General features: G+C 37.7%; 2 protein-coding genes and 1 long non-coding RNA gene across 4 annotated transcripts in view; 1 reads left to right on the top strand and 2 right to left on the bottom strand.

The window, feature by feature from the left end:
* Positions 1–1,916: 1,916 nt before the first annotated feature.
* Positions 1,917–4,093, bottom strand: LOC113464368 (uncharacterized). Its single transcript, XR_003389207.1, has 5 exons — positions 3,692–4,093; positions 3,334–3,445; positions 2,884–3,248; positions 2,178–2,525; positions 1,917–2,011 (listed from the first exon to the last, which is right to left on the bottom strand). It is a non-coding gene; the product is annotated as an uncharacterized LOC113464368 (long non-coding RNA).
* A 282-nt stretch (positions 4,094–4,375) lies between these two features.
* Positions 4,376–8,272, top strand: LOC108625156 (CKLF-like MARVEL transmembrane domain-containing protein 8). 2 transcript variants are annotated; one of them, XM_018024929.2, is made up of 5 exons: positions 4,376–4,637; positions 5,993–6,139; positions 6,367–6,540; positions 6,971–7,069; positions 7,193–8,272. In XM_018024929.2, the coding sequence occupies exons 2-5, from the start codon at positions 6,005–6,007 to the stop codon at positions 7,325–7,327; spliced, it is 543 nt and encodes a 180-aa protein (XP_017880418.1). In that variant the 5' UTR covers positions 4,376–4,637; positions 5,993–6,004; the 3' UTR covers positions 7,328–8,272. The 2 variants fall into 2 exon arrangements, with proteins under 2 accessions (XP_017880418.1, XP_017880419.1); XM_018024930.2 differs by lacking the exon at positions 4,376–4,637 and adding an exon at positions 4,647–4,877.
* LOC108625154 (actin cytoskeleton-regulatory complex protein PAN1) overlaps positions 8,081–10,220 on the bottom strand; it is a 9,615-nt gene continuing 7,475 nt past the window's right edge. The window contains exons 3-4 of the mRNA XM_018024925.2: positions 9,666–10,182; positions 8,081–8,990 (exon numbers count right to left, since the gene is read on the bottom strand). Coding sequence (XP_017880414.1) covers positions 8,679–8,990; positions 9,666–10,182 — 829 coding nt within the window. The 3' untranslated portion in view covers positions 8,081–8,678. The remainder of the gene's footprint in view (positions 8,991–9,665; positions 10,183–10,220) is intronic.

The raw sequence follows: 10,220 nt of genomic DNA, 5'->3' as shown, positions 1-10,220 counted from the left end.
TTTTAGTATTCTAAAATTGACGTTAACAAATAAGAGGTCTCTACATTGTTGTTAGACGGATTTTAAATTAGAAAGAACGAAACCTGAATAGAGATTTATTAAATTTTCATATGTTCTCATTTTTCATATTTATCACTGCAGATTTTATGCACTTAGAAGAGAATTGAAATTGTAAAAACGGACTGTGGGTTTTATGAATCCATAAGGAATGCGAAATACAGAAATATAGAATATATCAGAGTGCATATTACGAAACTGTTATTTAAGACACGTTCTCTAAACTGTCGTTATAAATATATTTTATTTCACATGAAAATCCACAGTCTATTTAAAAAACTGTTAACAATATCAACAGTTGAATGCACGTTTCAATAATTACACGATAAAATCAATGTTGATCTGTTAAACATTTTTTTGTGAACGATTGATTTTGCATAAAAAAAGAAAACTGCAGTCTACCTATACGTGTTCTGTACTTGTCGAGAAAAACTAAACTAGTTTCGAAAATCCGCAGGCTAATCAGTACAACTGGATGTTCCTCACGCGTGCATGCGTGCAGCGTGATATTTAGACATTTTTTATGAACGATCGCAAAGACTAGTCGCGACAGATTTTAGACGTTTTACGAGATCGACGATCTACCCAATGATCATCGACACTACAGTATTTCTATTGAAATTAGTCGCTGTTTCTTGTGTAACGTAACGACTTATCGGTTTCAAGGTATGGAGCGATATTACACCGTCACGTCTATCGCAATGACCAACTTGATAGATTGTTCTATGTATCATTTCCTTCTGATGCATTTATAATAAATAAACGACTAATGGAATGTCTTGGGACAAGCCTTTTTGTCGACAAACCAAGAATAGAAGATTGTATAATATTTAAAAATGACTGTTCATTTATTTACCTTAAAAATAGATCCTAAACATATAGAGATTCAAGGTAACAATAAAGCCAGTAAAGCCACTACCTGTTTGAATCATGTTTCAAACATTCCTTACAAAGAAGTTCTTCGATCGTACAAAATTCGAATGAAAGATGTATGGACCTGTACTACTTGGATCAATTCATCTCTTTAAGTCCTAAAGTTTAGGAGGTGCTTACATGTTAAACAGACACCCTAAAAGTAAACTAAATGCTCACTGAAACACTGCCATATCTAAAAATGGCAAAACAAACAAACCGGCACGACGGTACGTACGGACTCTCATAATACTCGAATGCAAGGGCCTGAGGGAGGCGTCCCGGAACGCCTCCGCAGCCGAGCTTAGCATACACAGAGTCATTCCCTAAGTTATTTACGTACCGGTGACCTGTAATCGCTTGCTAAAATTCGCTACCCTAAATAATTGTATGAGAACGAGAGTCTATCAACTTTTCATTTTAAATACTTATTTAATTCGTTACTCATAATAACACATTGTGCATTAAAACTTGAGAATGTATTCTACAGTTTAGTAATTTCAAATAAAATCTGAGAATTCCTCAAACAGGAGGTTTGAGAACGTCCAACTTCCTACGGACTACACCCTACGTGGCACGTGTTCAAATGAAATCATACTGACCAAGCAATAACTATGTATTAATTTACTCTACTTCTATTGTCCTATAAAATATTTGTCCTCACTCTCGTTCTCATTAATACGAAATAAATCGCGAATACAAGAAGCTCTGACTTGAGCCAACACATAAATGAAATATGAACACATAAATGAAATACGAACATATACATGAAATATGAACACATAAATGAAATATGCTACTTCAGAGCATTTATAATATTATAAATACTCAGAAGATGAAATAATTAAAAAATACAACCAGTCACCCGTACCATTTCGGACCCTTCGTCCTACGACATGACCGGAGGAACTTAAAAGCATGCGACTCACCGATGATGAAAACCTCGATTGATGCTGCTTCGGCCACCCCAAAATTGAGGAATGTCAGGAACCATCCGCCGGTTGTCGAAGAAGAAGAAGAATAAAGATGAAAACTGTAACAACTTAAAAAGAAAAGAAGCGCTATGATTTATTCAATCATTTTTCGAATTTCCAATATTGTAATCAAAAGACGAAGCTATAATCAAATTTACTAAATTCTATTCACGATTTAACTGGTGAAAATTAGGAAGCAAAGTTATTTGAAATGAAAAATGCGAAGATACTTACATTGTACTCTCGAGGAGTACCGCATAATCTCTTATATTCTTCGTTCTTGATGTGACTTTAAACGCGCGACTCTAATAACACTGAATGACCATTTTGAGAATGTAAGAAACAACAATAAAAGAAGTATTAATCGACGAACAACACTGACTCTAATTTCGCGATTAAATGTATCAAAAATTAGAAAATTGAATTAGAGAAGAAAATATAATGAATCAATTCGAAATTGACTTAAAGATATTCAAAATTAAAATTGAACTCAACTAAAAATTACTACGGAACAAACACTGAGTCTACCGGCCGCATTGCGCGCGGCCACCGAATATTCTTGGAGCAGCCGAGATAAAACCCCTTCAAAAGAAGTAAAATCGTTCTTAAAATCTTGTAATTATTCTTCAATTATTCGATAAACACAATACTTAATGCCCCCTTAAGCGTTTGTTTTAATTGTGAAAGAAGTGACTTCGACCGAAGGAAGGAGAGGTAAATGCGTAGTAATGAAACACGGAGCTTTTTTTTTACCAACCGGACGTAAACAAAACATGTTTCAACAGGCACGTTCGAAAATTGATGGAGGGGGGAACGCTTGAGTGTGCATTACGTAACTACGTCTAATTTCAATAGTAACCATAAAAAGTATTCAATTGGAGTAAATTCGACTAAGAACAAAAGATAAAGATCGAATGATAGAAAATGAAACTATACTTACATTGCTGCCCACCGAAGAATGCCTTCTCTTCGCGCTACCTTCTTTCTTGAGAACAAGACAAGAATAAAAAGATAATGACTAGATAACTACAGATATGCCCGTTCAAATTCTACTCGACAAACAAACACTGACTCGAATTTCGCGACAGAATTTATTAAGACAGAATTACGAAATAGGAAATGACATTTTAAATTGACTAAATAACTAGAAAAATTGCAATCTATAATGCAAATATGAAGCAAGGTTCTACGACCGCATTGCGCGCGGCCACAAAATCAAGAAAAATACATAATTACGAAGCAAACACTGATTCTAACACAAGACCGCATTGCGCGGTCACAAGAAAAACCTGAAAGAATAATAATCTGGAAGCAAAGCACAATTAATATTAACAAGAAGGTAGGAATAAAGAGAAATTAATTAATGATATGCGTAAGAACACCACAGTACCTTGCCAATTGTCCAAACGAGTCAGAATGATGTGATCGATTATATCGATGCACGCCCTATCGAGCTGCAATTGCGCGCCAAGCATCGTCACTGCGCCAACTTCACTCCGAATCTAGTCAAACAAAATCAAAGGAAATGCGTATTTAAAACGACTGTATAAAGATAAAATCAATTAACGATATCGAAATCTAAGACTAAAGTCGTGAATCATCAAAGAATGTACAAAAAACTTGCTAAAATATAAGCAATGTGTCTCATAAACGTTCAACAAGTAGTCGAGCAAACGCGTAATGATCAATCGGAATCAATAACGGAATTCTCGGAATAATAGTGAAAGAACAGTAGTTATAGCACTTACGTCAGATGCTAAATGTGTTATAACACGTTTCTAAGCCGGTGGTGATAATTATAAGTGATAATGATATATCAAAGTCAGACGCCGGTATGTTACAAATTAGAGAGCCGGCACAACCAGCACGACGCACAAGGAACAAGTGACTAACTCGGCGCAGACGCAAGAGTCGGCAAAGTGGGGGATATGCATCATGGCCGCCGTTGACTGGACTCTTGGTGGGGTAGGGCTCATGGCTACCGCGCCAAAATTTAAAAGCACGCCGCTCCCGGCTTTACGATTCTTTTCAAATTATTTGAATAAATTTCAGGACTCTCAACACATTAAACGCTTTATATCGGTATATTTTTCGTCCAGTATAATTTTAAATAATTCGGAGATCATATAAGAACGTATTTAAATATTAAGTATTACAAAAAGAATTTTAATGAACATTATTAAAACATTTTATAAGTATTTCACCAATTTAGTTACGAAACCAATGTGAATTTATTTTATTCTATTCATGTACACATAGTCTTCTAACAATTTATCGAAAGTATTTCACGAATTCAATGTGATCAACGTATGTATTCACAACAGATAAGGTGAATACCTGTGTACTGTATTAATATCGATGAGAGCTGCGTTAGAAGGTTGTGAACATTCTTGTTAGAGGGGGAACTCGAACGACGGAGAGTGGGGAGCACATGGGTGCGTAGTATGTATACTTGCAACAGGCCAGGTTTCATAGATCCATTTGTAATAGTGTGGACAGTGTGGTTTGTTTCGAAACGCGTTCCGTATTATTTCTTTCTCGAAATAAATATATGCGTTTGATTTCGAAGAGAGTTAGTGGACGATTTTTATCACCGAGTGTTTCGAGAATAGAACAGTACCGACCTGCCTGCGATAAACAGGGAATACTCGGAAATAATCGGGTACATATCTACAGGCCATTCTGTCAACTCAGGTACATTACACGTTCTGTATACATAGAAACAAGGTCTTCGACGACGCACGCCTTGCGGTCTGGATACATACGTGAAATAAATATATCTCACGTATAAAAAAAAAACAGAGGAGGAAATAATACGAAATCTGTTTATCCGCGATCTGACGATGAAGCAACAAGCGCGAAGTTGAGATAACAGTATTTTAATTGCTCGCTAAGAATGCTAAATGACACCTTTCCCGCTATTTCACGTAAGCGGTAAGAATCTGCGGTATGCACTTACGTACTTCACGCATGGGTCACGATTATTTTCGTCGTTATTACCTGTTGACTCCATTGCCGTGACTTAGAAAGTATCATTCTATATAAAGTATTTGTTCGTTTTCTCGACCGATCAAATACGTGGTTGCATAGTTTTCTCGGTCGGCCTGTTCCACGTATCGTTACCGTTGGACTGTAGAGCTTTGATTACGATAACGTGCCACACAATCGAATCCACCGCCCACACGCGGAATGCAACTGATGGACGATCGTCTGACACGATTCGTCTTCTAGTGCATTGCTCGCACATTACTCACATCAGATGATAGAAAGTCTTGTCATTCGCTATTTTCAATTGAAATGACCTCACTATAAAACGTTAAGTAATTGTTGTAGTATGCAGCCGGGATATGACATAATTTCTCCGTCCAACGCGAATCTGCGCTCTTATCTAAGAACGCCCGACACTGCACGACACCGATACCGCGCAGCATTTTTTTCGTTCACTCCGGTAACAATTTTTATCTACGATCCCAACGCACGGAAAGTGTTGAAAAAATTCATAGATACACTATCTGACATAGTGTACACTATATAATTTTTATAGAATTCTAGAATAACAATTTTTATTCGAAAAAAATTCATGAAGTATTCTTCGGTTCGTTTGATATAAAAAGAAACAATTCGTATTGTAAAAGGATGGAGAAATTGTTCGCAGAATTTGATAATTGATAAAACGTATTTTTAATTCGGTGAAGTGAATTATTGAATTGAATAGCTGAAGTTTACCGGCGGAAGAGATAAGACGATTTAAACGATAAATCAGTTTTATGAGATGAAACATTTAAACCCTGCCGATAACGCGGACGTTCCATCGATTTTTCGTTAAGCTTATTTTGATGAAAAACCGTTGAATTCTAATTCGAGGAATTTCGTGCCACAGCCCGATTTACCGTTGTTTCTGATAAGTTTCAGAGATTAGGACTTACGTACAGTGGCCTTCGTTAATATTCATGGCTCTCATAATTGGTGCAATCATAAAAGTCAATAATAATAATAATATTTACTACGATTGAATCGAAAAATTGTCTATCGCATAATTTTTCTCAAAGTGAGCACGAAAGATGGATCAAGGATTTCCGACGGTACACACCACTACCACCACGGTGACGACGAGCTCGACGACCACACATCCAATCATAAGATTCGATCCGTATTATACAAGAACATTGCCGGGAATGCTGAAAGTCGCCCAGGTGGTAAGTTCGCTTATTGTTACTTTTTTAAATTGATAGCACGTGCTCGTGACAATAGCTAATTCATCTCACTCAAATTATCGCTGCCACTTCACGACAGTCGTATATCATAAATTATGCACTTTGAAATATTTATGAAACCAATGAATACATTGACGTTAGTTGTTTTTTAATTATTAACAGGGCAGGCTTTAATAATTTTGATTACGTGATACGTTTATCTTTTATAGGTCTTAAATCTCCTCGGATTTATATGCATCACGGTGTCGAGTCAGAGCAACTCGAGTCGCGGAGGGTGGTTCAATACCGTGGCTATGATCGGTTTCTGGTTCACTGGAATTCTACTTGTCTTCTACCTCTTCCACATCGTTGAGAAATTCTCAAAGATTCCTTGGCTGAAAATCGTAAGTTCCAGATAGAGCGTCCAATACGGTTTGCCCCGTAAAAGACAGGAAACGTGCGAGCTAAAGGAATAATAATTTTCGATTCATCTCCCTCCTTTGATATTTTTTCGTAAATGCAATAATAACGGAGTTGTGACCTGAAACAATTGCGTGGACCGCTCTGTATAATCCGCGAACTTTTTAATCGGATTTCGTACTATCGTCGTTTCTATGAAATTATATTGATCGTTTTGTGTGAACGTGGCGACAATTTCTAAACAGTAAATCATGCAAAATTTACCGTGTAGCTTACTTTTGTACGGAGATATCGATCTGATAGTTGAAATAAGTAGGGCGAACCGCGATTTAGCACGCTACGTATCATGACGAATAGTTATCGAGTATAATTATTCTTTAAGAAGTTTTCAAAGTCACGTTGTTTCGTTTACAGGAATTTATATTCTGCGTGATTTGGACCGCGTTCTATTTGCTGGCTGCTGCCCTCGCGGCTGATTATGCTCGGTACGTGGAGGCGTTCGGAGTTGCAGCGGTAAGTTTCAACGATTCAGTAATGAGTAGACCGCGGATTTTAAATTTTTCTAGAAATACATAAAATTTGTAATCTACCGATAAAAAAGATATTCCGATTGCTAGACGTTTTATCTTATTTCAGTTCTTCGGATTTTGCGCTATGGTGGCCTACGGTTACGACGCCTGGTTGAAGTTCCACGCGGCAAGGAGCGGTGCCTTAGCGCAGGGCCAGCACTCTCCTAAACAAGTGTCGACGGTGACGAGCCCTACGTATTAATTTATAACGCGAAACTATCGAATGGACCAGTTTCAAGACATATCGTAGCTTTTACAGAGTGGATTCACTCCAGCAGATCTAACCGAGCTGTTCGTTCCGAGTCGGTCGAAAGGTTCAGAGGTCGAAACGCTAACAATCATGTAACAGGGCACAAAAGATTTCGTTCATTTCGCACATTCTCTTGTTTCCAGGATGTATATATGTACTTGCATACGTAGATACATACCGTGTAATCATTACCACACGCACGATACTCGGTATTTTCATAGAACTTTGTATGATAAAGAGAAGGTAACGCATATTTTTCGATGTCTCTCATATAATATATATATAATATAAATTATATACTTGTACATTGCGCCGCGAGTTTTTCATGTTTGCTCTCGAAGTTCGAAGCAACATTTTTGAACGTATATATATACTTGTATGCTTGTACAAAGGATATACACGTTTTATCAGTACTGTGTTCATCGTCGTGAATCGTTGACAGATTTCTACACGTTTTATATTTAATTTCGTATCATGATAATTATGTATTATCTCATTCCCGATTAAAATGACAGATGGGCGGACGGTTTTTATTTCCGATTGTCCACGAACTGTTAAACGGAACGTTCGATTAATTATTTGTTTGATTTCATGTGTCACGTAATTATTTTTATGTCTCATGCATCACACAGTTAGGGATTAGGGATAAGTGATAATCGTAGTAATTTATCGATCTTTCTCATTGATATTAAGCAGTGCGTCGGATTCTATTTTCGTTAGTTTTATTCGACGAACTCGATAAAGGTACCTACATTTATATTTACACGATATGATACGTACTAATTAATTCTAATTACATATTTTGGATAACATCGATTCGATGGTGATCACGACGGAGTTTGTATTTACTAGATTGATACTTAATAAAATAGAAATCATTCGATGTTACTACTTGAATGGCTGTTGTTACTATCTTCATAATTGCTAATAATTAGACTGACGATTTTTATCAGTAGAAATTCTTCGATTTATCTGACAAGGAAACATCAGTAAACTAAGGCTTCTAACGTCCCACAGAAAATTCAATTATTTCGTCTAATATTAGAAAAGTTATTTCCTTTTGAAATGCGTTGGAATATGAGGATCATTGCGTATGCTTCGATTTTGATACTCCTATTTCCTCACATCGAATGCACTGTTCAAAATTCGATACATTTACGATCTTTATAAATAAATGAAAATCCTCAGTCTAGTTATTATCAACTTCTCCAAACTGCTACCTCATGCACTACCAAATAAGTAAATAAAAGAAAAATTTCGCGAGTATCTTTTCGATCAAATAAAAGTAGTAATTTTAATTCTGTTAGAATTGACGGGGTCTGCGAGACTGTTTCTTCCCCATGGTTGACAAATCTATGGTTTTACCATCGGGAAGTACCAGCTTGTTCTCGTGATAATCCACAAACCCATTGTCTTCTTCTTCCTGCTGCTCGTCGCATTTGATACCCGTCTCATAGGTGTATTCCCGACGATTACCGTCCGGATCGATGTACCCGTATTTGCCCCTGGTAATGCAGTCGACCCCGATCAGCTCTTCTTTGTAAGAGCCGTCGTCGTTTTCGAAGCCCCAGGTGATCGAGCCGTCCGCATTATCGTTCCGATATCGTCTGATGATCTGTAGAGACGCGCGTCATTTCAAGCCGTCAGTATAATTACTTGTTCATCGTTCGACTACTTCGAACCGTCTAAATCAAGCATGTCAAACACGAAACATAAAACGACTATGTATGTATGATATACAATACATTGAGCTTGACATTCAGTCAAATACATAATATAATCATTCTAAAAATCGTATTTTATTAATTTTTTTCATCATGTGGTTCGTAATATTATATGAGTTTCACATGCCTGGTGTAAGTATTCTTTTGAAATTACGTCATTGTTACAAGCATCACGATCAATTTTAGATGAACATGTCAGTCTGATCAAGGTAATTTAAGTCGTCGTTAAATTACTATATCTTCACGTATATTTGTATTAATAATTAACATGAAATAATAGAGCTTCACTGACGTGCTATTATTTCGACTTATACTCGGTGTCCATACATGGAGAGAATTCCTGAAATGGTGGAATTCACTTCCCACGAGAACCAACACGTTCCCAATGAATCGATGTAACGCATATTTCTTCCATAAAACGAAACATAATTCAGGTTTGACTAACAAGTCCTGGGGTTCACTCTACTTTCCTGGCAAATATTTCTCACTTTTTTTCATGAAGATTACCAATCGAAGAGATCTCTTTCCCACCACTCAGAATAATTAAGCAACGTTCGTGTACTTACTTGCGCCACGGGCTTCTTTCCACGAGCGTCGTAAGGCTCGGTCTTCACCGGTTTCGTGGGCGGTTTCACCTGTTGCTTGTACGATTCCTCCACCGGTTTCCTCGGCTTGGTCGGCTTCGGCGTCGGTCGATATTGAACAGGTGCGGGTGCCGGAGTGGCCGGTGTTATGCTTCCTCTTCCGATAGGACCTCCCGCTGCCGAAAGTGGACGATATTGCACAGGCTGCGCCGATGGGCCTATGTTAGAAGTTCTTGATATCGAGCCGAGGTTCGCAATATTCCGCGGCAAGTTCTCTTCGCTCTCCTCTTGACTGTCCAACGGCTCGTCGCTCAAATCCGAATTTTCGTCGTCTTGGCTGTCACGGTTTCGGGTGTCCTCCTCCGGTTCCTCGTTAACTGGTCTCACCTGAGGCGGGGCTGGCGACGGTGCGCTGGGTAAAATCGGTAAAGGTCGAAGTGGTTTGATCGGCGTGAACGATCCTGGTCCCGTCGCTATCGAATCTTCCGATCCCTTGGGTCTGATAAAATTAGGTTTACGATGTACAGGAATAATAAT

This window comes from Ceratina calcarata, unplaced genomic scaffold (assembly GCF_001652005.2).
Source record: "Ceratina calcarata isolate Rehan_Ccalc_2016 unplaced genomic scaffold, ASM165200v1 scaffold349.2, whole genome shotgun sequence".
Lineage (NCBI taxonomy): Eukaryota > Metazoa > Arthropoda > Insecta > Hymenoptera > Apidae > Ceratina > Ceratina calcarata.
This window is presented reverse-complemented; position numbering and strand designations above follow the sequence as displayed.

Bases quoted from the DNA above. Each gene is read 5' to 3' on its own strand.
- LOC108625156 (XM_018024929.2), top strand. From the start codon at position 6,005: ATGGATCAAGGATTTCCGACGGTACACACCACTACCACCACGGTGACG. The intron at 6,541-6,970 runs GTAAGTTCCAGA...TTTCGTTTACAG, and splicing joins AGATTCCTTGGCTGAAAATC to GAATTTATATTCTGCGTGAT. The intron at 7,070-7,192 runs GTAAGTTTCAAC...ATCTTATTTCAG, and splicing joins AGGCGTTCGGAGTTGCAGCG to TTCTTCGGATTTTGCGCTAT.